This window comes from Aulonocara stuartgranti (assembly GCF_965226115.1).
Source record: "Aulonocara stuartgranti genome assembly, chromosome: 3".
Taxonomy (NCBI): domain Eukaryota; kingdom Metazoa; phylum Chordata; class Actinopteri; order Cichliformes; family Cichlidae; genus Aulonocara; species Aulonocara stuartgranti.
Window position 1 is genome coordinate 51017853 of NC_138941.1, and position 25798 is coordinate 51043650.

The 25798-nt window shown below is 42.5% G+C and overlaps 2 protein-coding genes across 4 annotated transcripts in view; both read left to right on the forward strand.

Annotated features, from left to right (window-relative positions):
* Positions 1-21218, forward strand: part of LOC309703784 (uncharacterized protein) — a 44707-nt gene extending 23489 nt beyond the window's left edge. Inside the window, exons 22-34 of the mRNA XM_082528675.1 lie at positions 2657-2695; positions 2777-2917; positions 5556-5635; positions 5758-5781; positions 6023-6371; positions 7081-7134; positions 7354-9993; positions 10083-10161; positions 16913-17023; positions 19257-19547; positions 20481-20597; positions 20684-20805; positions 20894-21218. Coding sequence (XP_082384801.1) covers positions 2657-2695; positions 2777-2917; positions 5556-5635; positions 5758-5781; positions 6023-6371; positions 7081-7134; positions 7354-9993; positions 10083-10161; positions 16913-17023; positions 19257-19547; positions 20481-20597; positions 20684-20805; positions 20894-20968 — 4122 coding nt within the window. The 3' untranslated portion in view covers positions 20969-21218. The remainder of the gene's footprint in view (positions 1-2656; positions 2696-2776; positions 2918-5555; positions 5636-5757; positions 5782-6022; positions 6372-7080; positions 7135-7353; positions 9994-10082; positions 10162-16912; positions 17024-19256; positions 19548-20480; positions 20598-20683; positions 20806-20893) is intronic.
* Positions 21219-25134: 3916 nt separating this feature from the next.
* The window catches only part of LOC309703787 (uncharacterized protein), a 61646-nt gene continuing 60982 nt past the window's right edge, over positions 25135-25798 (forward strand). For all 3 annotated transcript variants that reach the window (XM_082528683.1, XM_082528682.1, XM_082528684.1), the window contains exon 1: positions 25135-25259. The gene's annotated coding sequence lies outside the window, so the exon portion shown is untranslated. The remainder of the gene's footprint in view (positions 25260-25798) is intronic.

Consider the following 25798-nt stretch of genomic DNA (forward strand, 5'->3'; position numbering starts at 1 on the left):
AAATTGTTTGTGAGCTTGGATAGACATTTTTTTTGTACCTAATAATGGAACATCTTTTAATGGTATGGGGTTCACCTCATGTTGTTCTATTGGAACCCATCGAACCTCACTCCTCTCTGCATGTAGCCAGATCCAAATTGATCGGTACTGGGAGGCAAGATAATAGTTCCTAACGTTTGGTAAATTAAGTCCTCCCCTTGAATATGAGGCCTGTAGTGAGGAGAGTTTGACTCTTGGATTTTTCTTTTGCCATATGAAAGAAGTTATGAGTTTGTTAAGCTCTTTGAAGAAACTTTTAGGAACATTTGTAGGGAGACATTGAAATAAGTAGATAAACTTAGGCAAAATGTTCATTTTAACAACATTAATTCTCCCTATAAGAGATAATGGAAAATCCATCCATCTCTGAATATTAAGTTTGGTTTGCTCCAACAGTTTGATATGATTTAATTTGAATATTTGATCCTCGGATTTACCAATTTGTATACCCAAATACGTAAATCCATTATTACACCACTGTAATGGGTCAGTAAGAGCTGTAATACGGCTATCTTGTATATTTAATGACATAATCTCACTTTTGGTATAGTTTAACTTGTATCCTGAGGCTGCACTATATTCTTTAAGACACTTCATTAAAGAGGGAATTGATTTAAGAGGGTCCGTTATATACAGTAGGAGGTCATCTGCGTATAGAGAAAGTTTATGTTCACTTGTGCCGAATTTGATTCCAGATATGGAGGCATTAGTACGGATGGCAACTGCTAGTGGTTCGATCGCAATCGCAAAGAGCAAGGGGGAACTTGGACAACCTTGTCTGCAACCTCCAGTTAAAGAGAAAGTGCCAGAAAGCACATTATTTGTTATGATATTGGCTCTGGGGGCATTAAAAAGTGTCCTAACATAGCGGGTGAACTTTTCTCCGAAGCCCATGGCTTCCATTGCCTGAAATAGAAAGTTTGGCTCAATCCTGTCAAATGCTTTATTAGCGTCCATGGAGATTATTAGCAGTGGGTTTTGGTTTTTTTGAGCAGTATTCAGTATATGGAGCAAACGCCGCACATTATCTGCTCCATGTCTGTTTTTAATGAAGCCTGTTTGGTCGGCATTTATTATCTTAGGCATAATGTCCTCCAATCTAAGTGCAATTATTTTAGATAATATTTTATAATCTGCATTTAAAAGCCTGAGGGGTCTGTAAGAGTCACATCTCTGTTTGTCCTTGCCTGGTTTTGGCAATAATGTGATTGTTGCAATTTCCAATGATTCTGGTAATTTATTATTTTCTAAAGCTTCTTTAATCATATTTGTAAGTGGTGTCAATAATTTATTAGAAAAAGCCTTATATTAATCAACTGGAAATCCATCTGGTCCAGGGGTCTTATTATTTTGTAAACACTTGAGGGCTCGAAGAACCTCCATCTCAGATATATCTGCATCAAGCAGTTCTTTGTCCTCATTATGTAATTTAGGAAGGGTTATTCCATCTATAAATCTTTTTGCAGCAGTACTGTCGACCCCTTGCTCAGATTTATACAGATCTTCATAGAACCGTTTAAACTCTTACACTTTGCGACATATTGGTAGCCCAGGAAAGTTTAATGGGATTATGGTCTGAAAAAGTAGCTGCTAAGTAGGAGCAATCTATCACTGTTGCCATCATATTTTGTGGTACAAGAAACATATAAATTCTAGAGTATGTATTATGTACTGGTGAAAAAAAGGAGAAGTCCCTCTGGCCTGGATGGAGGTTTCGCCACAAATCAATTATACCTATATCCTTCATACCTTGGTTCAGTGCTGTTGCTGCCTTGGATAGTGAAGCTGTTTTGGGTGAGGACCGATCCAAAGAGGGGTTTAGGACCAAATTAAAGTCTCCACCCACAATATACTGGCCCTCAATTGTAGCCACTTTCATTATTAAGTTGTTAAAGAATAAAGGGTCGTCGTAGTTGGGCCCATATATATTTACCAAAGTTATCTTATTTCTATTTATTTCACAATCTACAAGTAAGAATCTGCCATTTTTGTCCTTTTCAACTGAATTTAGTTGAAAGTTCAGGTGTTTATTAATAAGCAGGGTAACGCCTCTTGCTTTGGAAGTATATGATGAGTAAAAAACATTGCCTACCCAATCTCTTCGTAATTTTAAATGTTCAGCGTCTGTGAGGTGGCTCTCCTGGATAAAAGCGACATCTACACTCTGCCTCTTTAAGTATGTCAGCCCTCACTTATTTTGAAACTTCAGTTGCTGCTAACCTTCTAGCTTCAGCGTTTCCCATCTCAAGTTTCCTTGCGGGCTAGCTATTCAGGCCCTTTGTGAGAACTCTCTCCACAGCTACATGTTAAGAGGAATTGAGGTCTGACGACTGTTGCGGAAAGTCACTGAGACTTAAAAAGCATCAAATAGTTCCTGCAAAACTTCAGTTATATGTTGTGTCGTTACTGTCCTGAAGTATGAATCCTTTGCCACAAAGATGCAAACTAGGATCGAGTTACTTCTCACTTACAGTGGAGTCCAATATTTATCTTATTAAATGGGGTCAATAGAACATTAAAAACACTCTAACCAGGAGGAGAGTTATTCAATAGTTATTTTACAAACAGAGGATAAGTAATTGATGTGAGCCGCTTTCATCTTCTACTCTTTTCACAGGAGAGCATGTACAGAAGCATGATGAAATGGAGCAGCACTGTAAGTCAGCAGTCACATAAATCTGTCCTGTAAAAGCAGCAGGCTCGGGTCTCCCTGATCTTAACACTGGTTGTTTTTCAGCATGTTCCACAGTCTGAGTCTCTGGAGGACCGGCTGCTGATTGTGGAGGTCTCCAAGGTGAATGTGGACCTTCTCGTGAAGATCATGAAAGTGGTGGCTCCCATTGCTGCTTTTGTCAGATTTTTGCCGCTTGCCAACAGGGTACGATTTCATAAACACCTGCAAATTTTTCACGTTTTACATCTGCAAGGCTTGTTATGGTGTCTGCTGCTCTTAAAATGCAGCTTTTTCTGAAAAGTCTTCAGAAGGTATTAAGTCTTAAATTTCACCCGCAAAGCTGGTACAGTTTGGTTCAATTTAAACTGCTTAATAAAATTAAGGGAACACTTGATCAATGTTCCCTCTAAGCTGCGCGCGTGCGCAATTGCGCACTTCTGGCACAGTCTCTGCGCACAGAACATCTGTGTTGAGCACAAAAAAAAAAAAAATCGAACCTGAATTGAAATTAAATTAAAGCTTTAACAATTCTGTTTTGCAGTGTTAGTCAGTAAGTGACTGGCTGCCACCTTATCCCATAGTCCAGCCAATAATGCGATTCACATTCGTATATACGCAGCTAATCAACGTCGCTGACAGGCTATGACAGCGTCCTTATGTGCCAACACCGGTGTTTTAGCTAGCAAAGCGGCGTGGCTGATGTGGACTGAAGCCACGTTAATGACAACGTGTACAACCATTGGAGATGTGAGCAGGACAGACGGAACAATTGATGGAAAACGTGTGGACGTTACACCAGTTTTTAAATTGTGTTGATTGGCCACGTAAAACCAGAGTTATGATAAAAATATGCAATGTTTGGTTTTCTTCCTGAATACTACCGTTGTTTATATTTACTGCGGGAAGAAACGGTAAAAACTGCGTTTTATAAGGAAAACGTTTGAAAGCACTCTCTGCCTGTGAGCAAAAACAAAACCAAAAAACCCCACCCTTTCCTATTGGTGGAAAAATGTACCATCTAGACCAATCAAAAAGTGATATAGCAACATGGCATTTAGTTGGTTAGGAAGGGGGATGTTTTGGAGTGGCACAAATAATTTGTGTGGCATCAAATTTGATGCAGAACAGCTGATTGTTCTGTAAATAGTTTGAAATGTTTGTTTAAAAAACGCCTTGGCTGCATTTTTATGTAAAGAGCTGCAAAAAAACTTTGTTTGCATAACTCAGTAACTTTTTTTGAAGAAGTAACTATATAATTAATTGCCCAGCATTGGTCTTTATATACTGTATTTTGCAGTCAGAGAGTTACAGGACTTGCTCCCAGACCACAGACTCATAATACAAGTCAGAGCTTTATAATCTAAAAAAAAAAAGAAAGTTGTGTTTTCAAAATTGGAGTTCAAGTTATTTTTCCTTCCAATAGTGTTAACATACTACACAAGTCATGAACAAGATTTTTTTTCTAATTTTCATTGTAAGTGGGCTAAAGCAGTTAATTAAAAGTAGTCTAAGATAAATGTAAATGCTGTAATTTGATTATTTTAATAAACCATGTAACTTGGATGGATTCGATGCTGGTGTGACCACAGTGCACACGTCTGCTGTTGCTCACAGTGGTCCAAGGGACCGTTCATGGAATTTGTGCGTTCGCTCAGACACATGAAAAATTAGAGGGAACATTGCACTTCATCATTGCAGAATAACAGTCAGTTAGAATTCAGAGAACTTCAGTTTGGCTTTAGCAGTCCTTCTCCTTGTACAAAGTAGAGGATACCTGCTGAATGGTCATTGCTCTTCTATGGCCCTGTCATGAACCAAGCAGCCAGGAACACACAGGCACAAATGTAATCTTCAAAAAATGGGTTTTATTATACCCCAAAAGGACAAGATGATTACAAAAATTCTAAATTTTTAGTGATCCGAGCTGAAAGAACCGGTTCTCTAAAAAGAGTTGGAAATCCCATCACTACAAACCATTATAACACACCATCTCCTAATATTTTCTCCACACTTTTGAGGCCGCACTGTTAGACACGGCAGATCTTCTTGTGACTGCCATTCAGGAGGAGCTGGACTGCCTATGCAACCTGAGTGAACTGCATGCACAATTCCACCAACAGTGAAAATCAGAAAAAATTAAATCAGGGAAGATAAAGAAAGCAATAAGTGGTTAACACGGAAAATGAAGACATTAAAAAAGTTTAACTGGTGTAACTTTCTTATACTGTGATGATCAAGTGGTTTTTAAACTGTGTTTTTAAGTTTGTCTTATTTTATTCTGTTTCCAGCTTTAAGCAAGACTTTTAACATTGAGAAACATTTTAAATGAGTCTGAAGGAGACTTTGTTTTTTTAACACTAGTTCAGCAAGTTTTAATATTCAGACAGTCCCTGCGACAGGCAATCTGAATTTCACATGCCTTTGCAAACACTGGTGAAATACACTAAGTTCTCAACCAAGTGATAATCTTATGACCTGTTCAGCCTTTCGTCCTGGCCCATCTAGCAGGGAAGATGCCTGCAGTTTGAGGCAGCACTAAGTTATTCTTTTATTGTTTCTTGCTCAGTGGTTTTATTCTTTAATCAAAAACTTTGCAAAAGTATAGAAATATGTTTGCGCTTATTTTCCATTTGCAAGTTTAAAACACCAAGATTTTTTTGTTCTTTTAACAAAAAGTTGTACTATCGTAGAGGGCAGTAAAGAAACTCGCCAGGACCTCTGTCCTGTTACTTTCACAAATTGGGCCTGTAGCGCACCCTTTGAGTACCACTGTGTTGCTCAAATATCCTCAGGAAGAAAACAATTGTACTGTCACTGATGTAATATCTTTCTGTTTTCTCAGATATGCATTGAGATGGCTGAACCTGGTGGATTAACACAGGTGATGGAGAGCAATGTCACCAAGGACTATTTATCTTCTTGGTAAGTGTGTCCCACAATCAGAAGTGAGACAAAGAGGAAATTGATTTTAGATTGTGTGTTTTTTTTCTTTAAAGTGTCTTCATGCTTGTCTGACCTTGTGCTTTTTTCTCTCCTCTTCATAGGAGTAAAGTCGGACGTATTGAGTCGTGAGTATCTTTCATTTTCAGGTTTAGTGGCAGAGTCAAAACAGTCATGATGACTGCTGCACTCCTCAAGGTTGTGCTATAGTAAACAGTTCCCAAAGATGCAAAAAGAGAAGAGTGTGATTTAGACATAAGCAACTCTAGATTAGAAATTTGAAATGGAATTTCTTATTTCACATTAACATTTTGTGACAACGAACCTCTTTTCATAGTAACCTACTGGCATCTTTGCTTTTAAATTCAGTTTGAAGAGTCTGAAACAGCGTCTGCAAGACTCGGGTGAGAACACACTTAACCTCGAACTGGAAACAGAGAAGGCCGCAGAATCGACCGCTGTCCCGCAGCCAAGTGAGGAAGGCCAGAAAGCAGCAGTGAAGGAAGAGGGGCCACCACAAACTTTGGTCACTACTCCTGATGCAAACGCCGCCCCCGCTGCTTCTAGCGCTGCTCCTTCAGCAACAAGCCCAGTCAAGTCTGAGGAAAAAGACTCAAAACTTCCTCACATCAACGAGGACGTTTTCATGGCCATTACAGCGGCGCTTCGTGAGCATAGACAGGGTCGAGAAAGTAGGGCACAGAGCAAGGACAGAGAGGTAACACTTTAAATTTCACTGTGTTGTCCCAAAATATCTTAAGACACTAAAAGCCTTATGTTGGAGATTACATGTGAGCATTGTATAGTAGTACACTGTCGATTGTTGCGGTAAAGCTGCAGGCTGTATGAATAATTAATGCTGATAATAATAACAATAATGTATACTTTATTGATCCCCCTGGGGAAATTACTCTCTTTGCATTTGACCCGTTCACTCAGTGAAGCAGTGGGCAGCCACTAAGCAGGCGTACCATGTGTAGGGATGGTACCTTGCTCAGGGTTACCTCAGGGTAGCCGTTCAGTGGATTTGAACCCCCGACCTTCCAATCACGGGGAAAGTAGTTTCGATGTCTGTATTTCACATGTGATAGTAGACTGGCAGTTTACGTCTGTGACACCTGATCAGCTGAAGGCAGAGCAGAGAAGGAGATTACTCACTCCCCATTGTGACAGGCGGAGATACTGTCCACTATACTAATGAGGAAGATAACATTTTTAGATTTGCATTATTTCTGGAACAGATAAATTAAAGCGAAGGTCATCACTACATATAGTCTTATTTATTTTTTGCAAGCTTGTGTATGTCCAATTTTTGGCGTCACCACTCACTAAACACCTTTCAGGCTATATTTTAGGTGTTTGTCAAAACCAGCACAGAATAATACGAAATTAATTCAGTTAATTTTTTTTCTTATCTTCATTTCCAGAGCAAAATCAGCAGCCCTAGTAGGGCACAGGATGAAGACGCACCACACAGAAAGGTAAACGTTCATCAGACCCACGAGGATTTCTCTTGTGGGTGGTGGGGGTGGGCGGCTGGGCTAACTCAAACACTTAATCACACTGAGAAAATTGGTCATGTGGTTACTGGTCATATAGGAGGTTTTTGTGGACAGAGGGACATTCGTTGATAGTTAGACTCTGATTATAGTGTAAGCTGTTTCATGGCTCCACAGACTGTTTTTGGTTTTTCCATCTAGGTTCAAGTTGATAATTTAGAGAAGAAAGTTTCTTCAGAGAGCCGCCCTTTTGGTGAGCCGGATTTCAATGTAGACAACTTTGTCACTGTTGATGAAATTAACGATGATGCAGCAGACGCAGACCCCAATGGTGAAAGCGACTCTTCAACTAAGTCCACAAAGAATAAAGAAAGTCAAAGCTCAGCTGCATCTCCTGCTTCCAAACGAACCTCAGCAGGGTCCTCCAAAGACTCCAGCAGCTCAGCCTCTCCCTCATCCAAGCCCACGAAATTTTCTGAGAAAAGCAGTTCAATCTCCTCACTACGAAAAAGTAAAGACTCATTTGACTCCACCAAACCCGAATCCTCTGTGAGTGTCAGTAAGCCTGTTTCCTTTTCTGGTGAGAAAACGCAGCTAAGCAAACCTCCAGACAAATTGTCGCATTCTTCGTCCTCGGGTTATAGGACCCGTTCATCAAAAATGGCATCAACCGCTGATGCAGAGCTAACAGAGGAGAGTGCAGCAACAAAGTCTGACCTCAAAGTGTCAGCAAAGGAAAATCAAACTAAAGTGGAAACATCATCAGAGACACAACCACCTGCAGAGGGAGAGGGATTAGGGATGAAGAGCCAAACACAAACTCTGGAGACTGAATGTAAGGATGACGCACACAAAGAGTCAAAGAAAAGCAAAGGAGATGGGGGAAAAGACAATGCAGGGAAATATCCACAGGAGGAGGAGGATGATGGTGAAAGTTACCAGATCCTTGATTCGATCGACGAGCCAACAGATGAACAGATAGATGAAGACTCAAACCAAGAGACTAAAACAGAGTCATCAGGGCCTGAGCAAACCCAGAGTTTGCATGAGGGGGAAAGTCAGGTCTTGAACAGCATTGATGATAAAGGCTCAGAGGAGTCCAGTAAAACTGAAACGGATGCTCCTCTCTATGTGATAGACAACGTTAGTGAAGACCAAGCCAGTACAGTCCAAGAGGACAGTCATCTGGTCAAAGATGAAGGTACCACAGCAAAGCAGCTGTCTGAGGAAAAGATTCAAGAACCAGATGCAGCTGATAAAAAAGAAGGGTTGGATCCAAGCATGAACCAAACTCCAAGGTCCAGTGGAGATGGAAAAGAAATGAATGAGGAGATGCTCTCAGAAAAATCAAGCAAAGCTTCCAAAGCATTTTGCCAAACTCCAAATAATGAAGAACAAGAAAACAAAGGCAGTTCAGCAGATGTTACTAAACAGAAAGCCTCTGAGAAGTTAGATTCAGTCAATGATCACACCAGAGGAGAAGATGACGAGAAGAAACTTAATACTTCGAAAGCAGTCACTGAAGGAACTGAAGAAGAGGAAGAAGCTTACCAGGTAATTGATTCTGTGGAAGAAGAGCCACCGACCACAGAGACCGAGGCAGAGGCTGAGAACAAGGAGGAAAAAACCAAGAAAGACGTTGAAGTGGCTAAACGAGCTGAAAGACCAACAAGGAGGGGTAGACCGAGAACAAGAACATCTAAAAGAGAGGAGAAAGAGACACAGGAGGAGATGATCTTTGAGGTAGTGGATTCTGTTGAAGATGAATTTGTTCAAGATGTCTCCACCACAGAGAGGCCTGGTAGAAGGAGGTCGGCCAGAGGAAACAAAGAAGATAAAAAGACGCCAACTTCCACAGTTGCATGTATAAAAACCGTCAGGGAAGAGGAATCTACGTCTGAGATCCTAGACTCAGTGGAGGGTAAGGCTGCCATGAACGAACCAACCATCACAACAAGGTCAACCAGAGGAAGAAGAGAAACTAAAGAAGACGTCTCAAAAAAAGACAAGACACCAACGAGAAGGAGGCCGACACCTGCCAGAGATTCTCAGGAACCAATCAAGGAGGAACCTCAGCAGACTCAAGTGAAACAGAGCACACCAACAAAGAAGAGCGAGGGGAATGCCACCTTTACAATAGTAGACCCAGTGCAGGATGAAGTTATTAAGGATGAACGGGCCAAAACTCCGGAAAAAAGAAGAAGGGGAAGACCAAAGAAGGACACTAAAGTAACTAAAAAACAAGCTGCCATGAAGAATGCTGCATCTAGTAAAGTGGCTGATGAGGAGGAGGCCATTTATCAGATTGTTGACTCGGTTGAGGATGAGACGGCTGACAATGAGCCTTTGAAAGACCAGAATACAGAAGAGCCAACAGTGCCTAAAGACGATAAAGACTCAGCATCGCCAAAAAATGCAGATGATGAGGAGGTGGTCGATAAAGAGGAGTGTTTGGATCACACTGCTGAGGTTAGTGATGCTCTATCTGCTGAAGACGAGTCTGGTACAGCAACGAAGGAAGAGAAGCCAAAAACAGATACTAAAGAGGCCACTGGGTCCCAAAGTGAGGCTGCTGCACCAGAAGAAAAAACAAATCTGGAGGAAGACACCCTGGAGCTGGTCACTCTGGATGAGGTGGGAGCAGATGATGCTGGGGAGGAAAAAGCAGTGGAGGGTCAGGACTGGAGCAGGGAGATCACCAAGGGAGAACCTGCAGAGCTCATCACTCTGGATGAGATTGTTGAAATAGATGAGGAGGAGGGGGAAAAGGCAGAGGAAAGCACAGTGGAGCCCCGCCCACCAACACAGGAGAGCCAATCGGTGGAGGCCGCAGACATAGCGGTAATGTTGAGATTTATTTGAGCATCTTTGTTTCCTCTTTAGTAAAAACAGAAAACTCGATGGTCGTGATTTTGTGTCTTTGTTTTTAGACTTTTGCGACAGCAGCTGAGGTAGAAGAGGAAGCAGAGAAGACATCAGGATCTGCTAAACGCAAACATGATGAAACAGGTCAGTTTCATTCTCCATCCATCCATTTTTTTAACTACTTGTTCGAGTTCGGGTCGTGGGGGCAGTCGGAAGTTCAGACTTCCCTGATAGCCTCATTGCTGGATCTGCCCAGGGGCCTCCTCCCTTGAACAAGAAAGCCTGTTCTGCTGTTCAGTACAGTACAGTAAACCACAGCACCTAGGAGTTGCCCAGGAGGCATCCTAGTCACATACTCAAACCACCTGAACAGAGTTTGATTTGCACGGTCAGATTTTGTGGAGGAGAAGCGAATGTGTACAGCATAGTTTTTGTTGGCAGGGCTCTAGAGTGCGTCACAAATGTGACCAAATTTTTCAATGGTGCGACTAAAATAAACCTTAGGTCACACCGGTGCAACCAGCTGTTCGAGTAAAAAAAAAAAAAGGAAAAAAAGTCTCTGCAACTCTGAAAGTCCAGATATTCCTGTAGTCTTTAGTACATGTTTGAAAGTGCAGGTGGATAGAGAGAGTTGAGTATCTTGAATTAAGCGATATTGATTCATTAAATCCTGAATAGAGTTTTAAATATAAATGTATTTTGCCAGAAACACCAGAATCTCAGGTCAAAGCTCACAAAACTATTTCAACAACCACCAAACAGCAAATGAGAGAGCAGGTAAACAGATTCCACACAAAGACGTAAACACAGAGCGGACCCGACACGTCAGAATCAGCTTTCTCTTTCTCGGCTTTCTCACCCAACGGCCTGTACACGGACACACCGTCGGGGCTGAAAGCCGACAGCTCACTGATTCTGATGCGTTGGTGGGTCCGCGCTTTGTGTTTACGTCTTTTTTTTTTTTTCTTGATTCTGAGTAGCAGGTTTTGTCTCTCTCAGACCAAAATTCACTGATCCAGCAGCAAAAGAAGCAGCAAACTGCGCTTCACATTTGATAAACATCGTCATGAATTCCCTCTGACATTAGGGCTGTTCGATATAACGATATATATCGGATCCATCTTCATCTTCAACCGCTTATCCGAGGCCGGGTCGCGGGGGCAGCAGCCTAAGCAAAGAGGCCCAGACCTCCCTCTCCCCAGCCACCTCCTCCAGCTTATCCGGGGGAATACCAAGGCGTTCCCAGGCCAGCCGAGAGATATAATCTCTCCAGCGTGTCCTGGGTCTTCCCCGGGGCCTCCTCCCGGTGGGACATGCCTGGAACACCTCACCCAGGAGGCGCCCAGGGGGCATCCTTGTCAGATGCCCGAACCACCTCAGCTGACTCCTTTCGATGTGGAGCAGCAGCGGCTCTACTCTGAGCCCCTCCCGGATGGCCGAACTTCTCACCCTATCTCTAAGGGAGAGGCCAGCCACCCTTCGGAGGAAGCTCATTTCCGCCGCTTGTATCCGCGATCTCGTTCTTTCGGTCACTACCCACAGCTCGTGGCCATAGGTGAGGGTAGGGACGTAGATCGACTGGTAAATTGAGAGCTTCGCTTTTACACTCAGCTCCCTCTTCACCACGACGGACCGGTGCAGCGTCCGCATTACAGCAGCTGCAGCCCCAATCCGTCTGTCAATCTCCGGCTCCCTTCTCCCATCACTCGCGAACAAGACCCCGAGATACTTGAACTCCTCCACTTGGAGCAGGAACTCATCCCCGACCCGGAGAGGGCACTCCACCCTTTTCCGGCTGAGAACCATGGCCTCAGATTTGGAGGTGCTGATCCTCATTCCCGCTGCTTCACACTCGGCTGCGAACCGTTCCAGTGCGAGCTGGAGGCCCTCACCTGATGAAGCCAACAGAACCACATCATCCGCAAAAATCAGAGATGAGATTCTGAGGCCACCAAAGCGAAAGCCCTCCGCCACTTGGCTGCGCCTAGAAATCCTGTCCATAAAAATTATGAACAGAACCGGAGCCAAAGGGCATCCCTGGCGGAGCCCATCACCCACCGGGAACGAGTCCGACTTATTGCCGGCAATGCGAACCAAGCTCCTGCAACGGTTGTATAGGGATCGAATGGCCCGTAGCAATGGGCCAGACACCCCATACTCCCGCAGCACCTCCCACAGGACACCCCGAGGGACACGGTCGAATGCCTTCTCCAAGTCCACAAAACACATGTAGACTGGTTGGGCAAACTCCCATGCGCCCTCAAGTACCCTCGAGAGGATAAAGAGCTGGTCCAGTGTTCCGCGACCAGGACGAAAACCGCATTGTTCCTCCTGTATCCGAGGTTCGACTAGCGGACGAACTCTCCTTTCCAGCACCCTGGCATAGACTTTCCCAGGGAGGCTGAGGAGTGTGATCCCCCTGTAGTTGGAACACACCCTCCGGTCCCCCTTCTTAAAGATGGGGACCACCACCCCGGTCTGCCAGTCCACAGGTACTGCCCCTGATCTCCACGCAACATTGCAAAGGCGTGTCAACCAGGACAGCCCTACAACGTCCAGAGCCTTCAGGAACTCGGGGCGGACCTCGTCAACACCAGGGGCTCTGCCACCAAGGAGTTGTTTAACTGCCTCAGTGACCTCGCCCCCGGAAATTGGCGGGTCATTCCCCTCATCCCCAGACTCTGCTTCCTCCTCGGAAGACGTGTCAGTGGGATTAAGGAGGTCCTCGAAGTATTCCTTCCACCGCCTGACAATTTTCTCAGTCGATGTCAACAGCGCTCCACCAGCACTATACACAGTGCAGGTAGAGCACCGCTTTCCCCTCCTGAGACGCCTGACGGTTTGCCAGAATCTCTTCGAGGCAGTCCGAAAGTCTTTTTCCATGGCCTCTCCGAACTCCTCCCACACCCGAGTTTTTGCTTCAGCCACTGCCCGAGCCGCATTCCGCTTGGCCTGTCGATACCTGTCAGCTGCCTCCGGAGTCCCACAGGCTAACCAAGCCAGATAGGACTCCTTCTTCAGCCTGGTGGCTCCCTTCACCTCTGGTGTCCACCATTTGGTTCGGGGATTACCACCACGGCAGGCACCAACCACCCTGCGGCCGCAGCTCAATGCAGCAGCTTCGGCAATGGAGACGCTGAACATGGTCCATTCGGACTCAATGTCCCCAGTCTCCCTCGGAATGCTGTTGAAGCTCTGCCGGAGGTGTGCGTTGAAGATCTCACGGACTGGGGCCTCTGCTAGACGTTCCCAGCACACCCTCACTACGCGTTTAGGTGTACCAGGTCTGTCCAGTGTCCTCCCCCGCCACCTGATCCAACTCACCACCAGGTGGTGATCAGTTGACAGCTCAGCCCCTCTCTTTACCCGAGTGTCCAGAACATATGGTCGCAGGTCTGGTGATACGATTACAAAATCGATCATCGACCTACGGCCTAGAGCGTCCTGGTGCCACGTGCACTTATGGACACTCTTATGTTCGAACAGGGTGTTCGTTATGGCCAAACTGTGATTAGCACAGAAGTCCAATAACAAAGCACCGCTCGGGTTCAGATCAGGGAGGCCGTTCCTCCCAATCACGCCCCTCCAGGTCTCGCTGTCGTTACCCACGTGAGCATTGAAGTCTCCCAGCAGGACAACAGAGTCTCCAGGTGGAGCACCTTCCAGCACCGGATATCGGATGACGATATAAAAACATCTATCGTTTCATTTTACGCTATCGTTTGTTTCGTGGTATCGCAAAATAAACTGTTTACAGTAATATTTTTTAATATTTCTCTTATATTTAATATAACCACACTACGTACGGACAAGCGCCTGTTTTTATGCGTTGTCGTTAGCAACAACGACGGTAACACCATCGCGTGTCCGCTTGTTTATGTTCCACATAAACCTTTCACAATAAAGCTCAAGATCCTGTTGAGACTTTTCAAAATAAACTGAATCACGTGAAAGAGCAGAGTATTTACGGATGAGAATTAAAAAAGAGCCGCCAGGTGCTAAAAAATAAACCTTAGACTCAAACGTTAGAACAGGCTTTTCCCCGCAGCACGCCGTGTAATAAATACTCACAAAGAAAATGGCGGCCGTTACAACTTATGTCTAAAAATGTATAGTTTCATGCATCAGTTAAAACACTCGACTCCAGCTACATGACGCGCAGCTGGAAACGCTTCACGCAAGTCGAGCTGCCCGAGATTCACAGAATTTACAGAAAATGTAACATTTTTGTGATTTATATCGTTATCGGACGATAGAATTCTTATATCGGGATATGAGATTTTGGTCATATCGCACAGCCCTATCTGACATTGGCTGTTTTGCTTCCACCACGATAAAAATCACACTTCATGCACAGCTGTCTCTCTCACTCTCTCACTTTCCCGTCTCAAATCTCTGTTTTGTGCATTATTCATTTGCTCATTACCCACCAGTCTACCGTTGTTTACAGCGCTGTCGGTCGCCGTCTATTTTTTTTTTTTTATACCTCAAATGACCTCGAACAAGAAAGCCTGTTCTGCTGTTCAGTACTGAAGAAATGTAAACTTTATAAAATTATGCAAAATCGCAGAATAGTTTTAAGGTTATCTGCTGTAAAAAGCCAGGCCAGGAAAATTTCCTTCATGTCATAGAAATCAGTGATGATACCCAGCCCTAGTGAGTAGCCTAGGCCCAATAGAAGTGGATGTAGCTGTGGGTAATGAGAAAAGATGAAAAGAACTATTGATAACTTTTTTGTTAAGTCCTGATCCGTCTGAAATTCATAGCCAGTGCTCTGACACAGAGCCATCAACCTCTGAACGCTGAAAAAGCACAATGTATCCAGAAAACACATATGTCGTGATGAATGCACTGCGCAAGTGTCCCCTCTCACCACTGCCTTTCAGTGGCAGGCAGCAGCAAACAGGTCATCAGAGGAGGCTGATGTGATGATTAAGTTTAATATTGTCTACAATATTGCCAAAGAGTGCCAAAGCACTTTAAGCACAAACACAAGATTGTTAGTTAATCATTTACAAATCAATATTGTCTTTATGGACATCAATTTCCCCCCCAAAACTATACTTCAGCAATGAGCAGGGCAGTGTTGGAAGGAAATTGAATGCAAAACAATAACCAATATGCACATACAGGTAGAAATCTACAGGACTACATTTCCAAAATAAGAAATCCTTGGCTAAAGGCCACACTAGGTGTTTGGAAAATGGTGGCAAAAGAAATAAGCTGCAGAAGAATATAAAACTATTAAAATGGTGTGCATATGATTCGGAATTTACACCAAATCATGTAGACCCTAGTTTTAAAAACTGGATAGGTAAAGTAATTACATTGATATGCGGTATTGTAAAGGAAGATGAAATTGTGAGTTTCCAAACTTTAAAGCAAACATTTCATTTAGAAAACCAAAACAACTATAGATACTTACAGTTAAGAAACTTTTATACTCGAAACATTAAAAACCAAATACCCACTACAGCGAGGCCATTTATCCAACTCTTTTTAAATGCTCATAAGTCAGAAATTAGGAAAGGTGTAATCTCACAAATATACAAAAGTCTTCATGATCTCAGCAATTATTCAACCAAGTATATAAAAGAAAGATGGGAGAAAGAGGGAGGTCTGGTGATTACAGAAGAGGAATGGCACAACATTTGTTCTTTTCATTGGAGAAGAACAAAATCACATATTTGGAAGTTCTGCTAGAAAAGTTTTGCTTGTTTTTTCATTACCCCAGCTTTAAAGGCGCATTATGATGATGGAAGTTGTGAATGTTGGAGGAACTGTGGCTACGAAACCTCACACCACTACCATATAATTTGGGATTGTAAGAATATTAAGAATTACTGGATAGAAGTCCATAAAGTGATGCAAAACACATTTAGTACATATTTACACTTTGATTTCAAATCCATATTTTTAGAATACATACCCTCAGACATAAAGGGTATGGATAAATACTTACTTTGTGTGCTGCTAGCTGCAAATAAAAAGGCACTGACCAAAAGGATCCACCAACATTAAACAGCTATATTGATGTAACTTTGGAGATTCATAATATGGAAAAGATTACTTATTTTAGTGAATTTTGAGTATGAGAAATATGTAAAACACTGGGGAAAATGGCTCCACTGTGTGAGTTCCATAAGGCCTTCATTGATCATCAATATCATTGATATTCATCACTGAAGGACTGGCTGTCTAAATATTTGTTTATTTTGTTTGTTTTTTATAATAACGTACTAATCAGCTACTTAGTGTGTTGGCTTTTCAGTTGCCCTCTCTCTGGATGTATATAGTTACAAACTGTATCTAGTGGCATTTGATTAAAGCATTTATTCAATACATTCCGTATATAGTTTCAGTTAGGTTGTTACACATATGAGAGTGGCTTCTGTCTGGTAAGAGGTCATGAGTTTAGTTGGCGAGGGGAGACAGAGTGCATTTGAGGTCGAGACACACACACACACACACACACACACACACACACACACACACACACACACACACACACACACACACACACACACAGTAGGTAGACTCATTTCTAGGTAAAAGTTCAGGCCTAGTTTGCAAAAAAAGTGTACATGTCAAACTGCAGTGTTAAGTGAGGCGCTTGAAAAATTTGAGTGTGCCTAACTAAGGTAGTCATCTACCCTGCTGAAAATTGTCTCATTCAACTAGTTCAACTTCAACAAAAGCATTTAGATTAAACTTAATCCTATATCATCTCTTAGGAGAAACAGGAAACTTTATGCTTGACAGAAATAGTTTTATTTAAATGGAGATTTTCCCACATCGCCCTGTTAGAAGACAGCATTTAACTTGGGTATATTTCAACAAGAAATGAAAGTTGTTACTGTCAATACTGCCTGTGACCTCTCATTTCTTGTTTTAGAGGAGAGTTTCAATTTTGTGATGGTGGACGAGGTGGGAGAGACTGTGGAGAAGGAGGCGGTAATTACCAGGACAAGAGGTCGACCCAGGAAGAGAACCAGGCAGACCCCGGGTCAGTGTTGGGAAGGTTACTTTTAAATTGTATTCCACTACAGATTACATAATACATGCACCAAAATGTAGTTTGTAATGTATTCTGAATACTTTGGATTACTTAATATACTGTCATTGCTTTTCACAACTACATGAATGTAGCAATCACATCCTGCAAATTCCTGTTTGTTTTTGGCTTGTAAGCCCAAATCTGTCTGAATAGACAATATATTTACTGTAGGGGAGAAAAGACTTATGTTAACATAAGATAAGATGTTTGCTCAGTGGCGAGTAGCCTTCAGTAATAGTAATAAGTCACGTAGATACTGAAGTGGCACATAACCCAGGAAGCTACCACAACTAAAGCAAGGTAGTTGCAGCAGGCTAACGTTAGTTTTTAAAAAAGAACTTCCAGATGTTTCTTTAGGTTGGAGCCTTTAGACCAGGGGTGTCAAACTCAATTGCACAGGAGACCAAATATCAAGGCACACTTTAGGTCGCAGGCCAAACAAGATAAACATTTACTGAACACTAAAACAATGTTTTTTAAACATGAATATGAATTAAAAACAGACAGGAATATTATTCCAGATTAAATAAACTTAAAAAAAAAAAACAACTTTAATTTTAAATATTTTGCTCTCCATAAAAATATATCCTGTCAAAATTCTGCAAGTTAGAAATATGAACATGCTGCCAAAACCCCAGAAAAAATAAATGAAAGCATTCACAAGGTTGGAGCCGCATGTAGACGGAGCTGGGGCGTTGCTTCAGGAGTGGAACTAATAACCCGAGGGCCATTCAGTGTTTAGTTGATGGTGTGTCGTACTTTTCCTTGAGAACTCTCCCATTAGAATGCAGCTCCATCTGAATCTGCACAGGTGCAGTTTCCACGTCAATTGTAAGTGGGTTGTGAAGCAGCTCGAAATTCTTCAAAGTCACCAAAGCACCGTGCGTGCTCAGTGCGCTCAGTTTATCAGCAAAGTGCGCTGACTTGGTTCAACATTACTTGGCAACAGGGAAAGTGAGGCAGGCTGCACTGGTGCATTTGTGACAGCTTCACTTGAAATGCCTTCACCACATCATACATGCCATGTCCATGAACTGACAGGTTTCCTTGCTGAGCTCAAAAACTCTATTGAGAACGTTTATCCCAACTCAGCCAGCGGACCTCTGTATGATGAGGAATGTCGGCAAACTCTGAATCTATTTCCCACATAAAAGACTGAAACTGACGGTGATTTAAACTTTTAGCTCAGATAAAATTTACGGTTTGCGTTACGGTGATCATTACATGCTCCATTTTTAGGACTTTACCACACAGCCTTTCCTGGTGTGTGATGCTGTGATATGCTGTTAACTCACCGGTACAGTTCTCCTCCTGCATCTTTACTCACATCCTGCTGACTAGTCCGCTTTTTTTCACCGTACAACACCGGCGCTCCATCTGTTGTGAGTCCAACAAGTTTGTCCCAGAGCAGTTTCATGTCGGTTACACTTTGACATACGTTTCTGCTCAGGCTCACATTTGCCAAAATCTGCGTTTTGTCTGGACACAAGACGTTGCACACCTCCATCATGCAGCTCTTCAGAGTGGTAGCGGGCTGATGTGGCTTTCTCCTCTGATGCAATAAAACTTGCTTTCACAACAGCTTCACTTTGTGATTTTGCTCTGGTGAAAAAAGTCTGCTGACATGTCAGATTCTTCTTTAGCTCTTCTACTTTCTGTAGTTTCTGCTCTGCATTTAGGTTTTTCGGCTTATTCTGACGTTTTGTCTCGTCTTAAATTAAATTCCTTAATTACAGCCACGTTAGCTCCACTAATAAGACACACAGGTTTACCAGCATGTCTGTAAACATATATTCAGTCTCCCGCTGCCGGCGCTGAAAGGCTCTGCTTTCAGAATCAACTTTCCATCTCTTGTGCTGGCTCCAGGTCGTGTAACTGACGCACATACACAGGACACTTACATTAGACCCTCTCATTGTGTGTTTTGTTTGGGTTTCCAGCAATGTACCAAAAGTAGAGAGGGCCTAACATATGAAACAGAAAAATACGGCAGTTTAATCCATTTATTTCAATAAATTATCACCTATTTAAGGAGTAACTATAATGGAATACAGTTACTCATATTTTGTATTTTAAATATGTAACATCCGTACATATATTCTCCAGTGGCTGGCATCTGGGATAAAGTCGTGTCAGAGCTCTGAGACATGAAGCTTAATTAATCTGTTGTTTCCTCCCACAGTGAGAAAATCTGCTAGAGGGAAACCAGAGAGCACAAAAGATGAGACGGAAGAGGAGGAAACAACAGAACCACTGCTTCCAGCTTCTGTTAATCCCACTTTATCACAGGACCGAGACTCATCTGCACCGCCAGGTGACGGCCAGGCGGAGAGCCAGAGGACCGAAGAGGAAGCAGAGACCCAGCCTGATGCTGCCCCTGCCCCTGCTGGACAGCAGCCAGAGTCTAAGTGTCCTGATAAGGAGACAGAGCAGGGAGAGGAGAAGGATGGATGGAGCACGGTTGGCATTAAAGGTACAAAGAGCTGCTTTAAATCAACAAAATGCATCACTCTGACAGCGAAAACACAGTAAACTGAATATTAAAAGAAAAATTGTATAGCATGCTTCTGTTAGCCTACTAATAGCTTTGAGATGCATTTCCACTACCTTGTGGTGGTGGTAATATGTTTTGTGGTTGGTGCTAAAGGCCCCAGTGTGTGCCAAGAATATATCCCACACCATCATCCGCCTGAAATTTTGATACAAAGCAGGATGGATCCAAGCTTTCTGACCCTGCCATCCTAATGTCACAGCAGAAATGGAGACTTTTTTTTCTTTTACAGCGTTGCTGATCCTGTGTGAATTGGTCCCTCAGTTTTACGTTCTTAGCTTAGAGAAGTGGAACCCAGTGTGGTCTTCTGCTGTTGCAGCTCATCTGCTTCAATGTTGGATGTGCTGTGTGTTCAGAGATACTCCTCTGCATACCTTGGTTGTAATAAGTGTTTATTTGAGTTATTACATTCTCATCTGAACTCAAAAGTGCATTTTCTTCCAGTGAACTGCTGCTCATTTTGTCTTTCAGACGATTTTGTGTAAACCCTAGAGATGCTTCTTTGGGAAAATCCCATCAGTGAAATGCTAAGATTAGCAAACATGCCACATTTAAGTCCACGAAATTACTTTTCTTCTTCATTCTGATGCTCAGTTTGAATTTCAGCAGGTCATCTGACCATGTCTACATACCTACATCACTGAGTTGCTGCCATGTGATTGGCCGATTAGAGATTTACATTAATGAGCAGTCAAACAAGTGTACCTAATAAAGTGGCTGACAAACATTTCACCTTTTCAAATAAATCAAAAATCATTTGTTTAATTACTTAAGTTATATTTTAATATTTTATAAACCCGGTGGCTCCTGCAGCAGATTTGTTGATGATTAATGTGTCGCTCTTTCCATTTTCAGTTGTGGGTAAACGCAGGAGGGAGCTTGTTGGACCTGAGGCAAAGCGATCTCGCTCTCAGTCTCCGTGTGTTGTAGCAGACTTCAGACTGCCTCAGTTCAACCCCAATAGCCCCCTCGGTGAGACACACACATAAACACACACGCACGCGATTCAAATGCTGTGTTAACACTTGTCTAATTTTCCTGTTTCTACTCCTCTGCAGGTCAGGAGTTTGTGATCCCAAAATCAGGATTTTTCTGTAACATCTGCTCTGTTTTCTACCTGAATGAGAAGACCGCCAAGGAACTCCACTGCTGCAGCCAGAAACACTACAACAACCTGCAGGTACGCATGCGCACACACCATTCAGTACACAAAATCACACTCTTGGCCTAACAATGTTTGGTTTCTCACTTTTCTGTTTTTTTTGTAGAAATATTATGAGAAACGTCGACAAAGAGCTTCAAAAACGTCATCTCAGATGTCTCAAGGCTCCGTTTCTGACTGATGGACCTGATCTACTGATTATTTTAACACATCACTGTGGAGAACAAGCCAATGTTTTTGATCCTACTAGTTCAGAAACTAAACTAATCACCGTGTGGTACCTTTTGTTGTAAATGATATGTCTTCATTCATAAATTGTTTTGTTTTTGTTTGTACAGGCTGGTGAAGAGCACAGTTTTAAAATGTTGTTATTATTTTATCTTTTATGTGAAAATGTTATTGAAAAATTAATAAATTTACTTAACAGGTCATCAGGAGGTACCTGACAGGTGTTAATAGTTTATTAAATCTTTTTTTTTTTTTGTCATTTACATCTTTGGCTTCAGTTTCTTTAGAAGAAAAGGGTCCATCAACCTGAGTGTGTCTCACACTTTCCAGACTCACTGGCTCAAGTTTGAAGCTGAACAAACCACCAAATTCGGTCAGAAGCTGTGAGGTTCAAAATGAGAAAGCTGAACTCTTGATAAGAGAGGTTTAAGGCTTAAGAGAATTTTAAGTGTCTGTGTCGTTGTTTTCACTCTTTAACCCAGCATTTTAACATTGAGACAGTAATATTATACATACCACATTTCATTACATGGCAAATCAGTGTGCTTAACGGAGAAGAACACAAAATCTTGGTTTACGATGCCAAATGGAAAACGGCAAAATCTAATTTCAAAAAAACAATGTCACCTTACTGCCACTAGAGGTCAGTAAATAAAGCCCAGAGTTTGTTTGAGGCTGGTTGAAGGCACTGAGATGTAAATACACTGTGCGGAGGTGGAGCAATGCCTTGTGAGAACAACACATCTGCTTAACCTCCTCTCATAGTAGGTGTGGGGCTGGAGATGAGAATGGGAAAGCACTCAGACAACCGGACACAAAGACCCCAAAACACAAACAGGACAAGTAGACCATCAGTGGTACATTTATTTAAAATAAATCAGTCCCCTCATCAGAGTATATGATTCTTTCTCACGCACCTTTGTTTTGTGTCACCCTGTTTTTTCATCTTTGATGACACAGAATTCCTGACTATCTTTCTGGTGTGCTATAATTTTATTATTTTTATATAACCGTTATTAGTTCCACACCTGGGAAATTTGTTTAGTTACAGCCTGTTAGGTTCAAAATTATTGGGGATGGAGACGAGAAAAACCACAATAACAACACTGGTCCGGCCGGGTTGAGTCAAACGATGATTTTAATGATCACACGCGTGGGAGATGGACACTGATGCAGACAGTCTCAGATCTCAAAATGGTGGAGCATTGCTCAAACTCTTATAGCCTCTGGTGCCTCCACCTTATCATAAAAGCCTAAACATTCACATGCTTTCTCTCACACAGCGCCTAAGCTACGACCTTGGCTCCCTGTTTATCTGCTCCTGCTGAGATGGGGCAGAAAACTCCAGTATGTTCTGTTCTCTTCTAATCAGACAAATAAGGCGATGACTTTCTGCAAACAGTATTTCTTATAACTCAGCAGTATAATGCATCATAAAACAATATCATTCATTCACAATAAATCAGCAGTCTACTTTAATGCAAATCAGTTTAACTGATGCAATAGTTATCAGCTTCTAATTCAGGAGAATAATGCAAACTAAAACTACATAATAATTCACAATCTTTAATTAGGGATCTAACATGGCATAAAATAATATTATAATCTAACAAGCCAAAACTGGACAGTGCAATGTTACAGCAGCGAAAATTTAGAAAAAATACTGGAATATATGATAATAAGAATAAGATACTGTACACAATAAAACAGAATAAAATACAATTTAGTCAGAAAAAGAGAATTGCACTTCGTGTTATTGCACATGTGTGGATTTGTGTGTTTGGTCAGCTGCAAAATCTTTGTTGTGGAGTCTGACAGCTGTAGGAAGGAAAGACCGGCAAAATCTCTCCATCCCACATCATGGGTGCCAGAGCCTGCCACTGAAGGAGCTGCTCAGTGCTGTCAGAGTCTCCTGCATGGGCTGGGAGATGCTGTCCAACAGGGATGACAGCTTAGCCTCCATTCTCAAGAATGCTCACCTCTTTTCTACACACTGGTTCGTTAAAAGGTTACGCCATACATGGGGTGACTAGGGACATCAGTGAAAGGTCACAGTGATATGTGGTGTAGCAGAAAATGTCACACACATCACAGGCGTACATGTTCACATGTGAGTGTCTTAACTGTCATATGATAAATGAAATGTTTGTGTAACTACTGTTGTTGATAAAAGGACTGTGAGGGGAGGCCGAATTCAGAGTTGGCTGAGTTCGGGTGAAGAGCTTACAACTCTAGACCTGACTGGACTTCCCTTGCAAGTAAAAACCGATGGAGCTCTGAGTGTCTTGCTTCCTTCACAGTAACAGGCCACTGAGACAGCGAGGTCTGCAAGTTTAGACCTAACACTCACCATCTCCACTGGGTCCAGAGGGCATCCTAGAACAGAGCTGGCCCTCCATATCAGCCTGTTCTCTTCCTGTCCCCAGCAGAGATGCTGCCGCCCCCGCAGACAACACCGTAGCAGATGGCCTAGGCCAGGGTCAGCAACCTTTAACACCCAAAGAGCCACTTGGACCCGGTTTCCACGCAAAAAAAACACTGGGAGCCGCAAATACTTTTTGAAATCTAAAATGAAGATAACACTGTATATATTGTTGTTTTTTTACCTTTATGCTTTGTGTGAACAACTAAAGTAAGTAAAGTTTATTTATTAAGCGCTTTTCACAGACAGTCAGTCACAAAGCGCTGTACACAAATATTAAATTAAACAATACAATCAATAGACATTGTACACAATGTAAAAGATCAAATGTAAAGAATATAAAATATGTAGATCAACAAAAGGCTTGTTTGAAAAGAAAAGTTTTCAGCTGCTTTTTAAAAGAATCCAAAGAGCAACTAAGGTGTGTTGCTTATGAAATCCATGAAGTGCTACAGAGAAAATTACATTTTATTTATGTAGTTAACACATTTTGAACTCTTAAAGGAATATAACAAAAGGAAAGACACCCAGCTGAACTAATCCATGTAGCAAACAAAAACTGTTGTGAGCTGCCACCCTCATTTCGCCTTTGGGCTTTTGGAGCCTTGACCTGACTTTTAAAAAGTAATGAGAGCATGAGGGTGGTAATGGATGTTTGTGTCTGTGTGTGCCTGTATGTCTGTGTCTATATGTCAGGTTGGGTATCAGACGCCACCTCTCTGGGGACATCTCAGGCCCTCCAAGGTATGGAGACCTATCTCCCCCCACCACCACTTCCCCTGCCGGTGGCGGACTCCCTCAGGTGTCGGTGCGTTGGTGGTTCTTTGTGTCTGGGGATGGGCGTCCAGGTACACACCGGCTCACTCCTTGGCGGCCGCTTATCGGGGCCTGGAGCCTGGGGCTCGCTCGGGCCACTTCGGAGGTAGGGTGCCCTCGGCCTGAGGCTCGGTCACTCAGGCACAGCTGGCTGCCGGCGGAGCTCACGGGCACATCACTGCAACTCCCCCTGGCTTCTGCTCCGCGGCTGCTGAGTGAGCCCTCATCTGGGACTCTCCTCAGCTCTTTCAGGGACAGTGGCGCAGCTGCCCCTCTGTGGGTCTTCCTTGGTCTCTTGTGTTCTGGGGGCCTCTGGATGTCTGGAGTTTTGATTATTTCAGGGAGAATCATACCTTATTTCCCCCCTTTGCCATGCTTCCTTTTCGCAAACTTACTCATGTCTCACAGTCACAACATAAATTATATTTCTATAATGTAAAATTAATCTGTGCAGCATTGGTGATGGGGTGTAAAAGTAATTTCACATATTAAAATGCAGGCTGTGTTATAGTGGTAAAAAAAGATATGATAGATCATCATCAAGGACATTTATATATGAGTTGTTTTCCTATGGAAATAGCGCCACCGTGTGAAAAATTAATTATAGTACACTTATCCTGCGGCCACTATAAGCCATCACAGAGAAAGATGTAGTGAAACTTCCAATAACACACTCAATAAAACATTTAGAACTCACAGTTGTATTTTTCTAAAAACTAAACAAATTTTAAAAAAGAAAAACAAGTGCTAATTCCTTCTAATAATAAGAATAATATCAATAGTATGATGCACGGAATGCGTTAGTGGAATTACGACAGTATCTTGAAAGTTGTCGTTTCCCTTCGTGCTTTTATTTTGAAGGCAGACCATTGAAACGGAAATCGTTGCGCTGGGTCACGTGGTTAGCGTTTCCTTTCCGTTAGCAAAGCTGTAGATTGCAAGAAGTTCTTCGTGAGGATTCATTTGAGCACATCAGAACAAACGGATTCCACACATATAAAGCACGGTATGTACACCGAGTTGTTGTAAAAAAAAAAAAAAATCCCAAACAAACCTGCAAGCGATCAGCTTTTCCTTACAGCCGCTGTTTGTCGAGTTGTGGTGGTTAGTGATGGGCAGATGAAGCCCCATGAAGCACTGAAGCTTTTCATCCAATTGGTTCACCCCAACGCGAAGCTTCATGAAGCTTCATTTGCTCTAGCAGGACACCTACTGGACGTAAAAATAATAGCTGGCATGAATTTGAAGAGTGTGGCATTTTGCACACAGCCTGTAAATGTCAACAACAAAAGGAGTGTGTAAAACATGTATATTGTAGTGATGGCAGTATACTGTGTATATTTATAGTGGCAGTATGGGAAATGATTATTTGGAAATGCTTGAAATGGAAATGATCATTTACTGTGAGGTGAGGTGTGGTTGGGGTGTGGACAGTGGTTGTGCTTTTGTAACGTTGAGGTATGGACAGCTACACACTACCTGTTCACATTTTATTCTGTAAAAACTAAATTTTCACTGCTTTTATGACCTTTTTAGTGGGGAGAA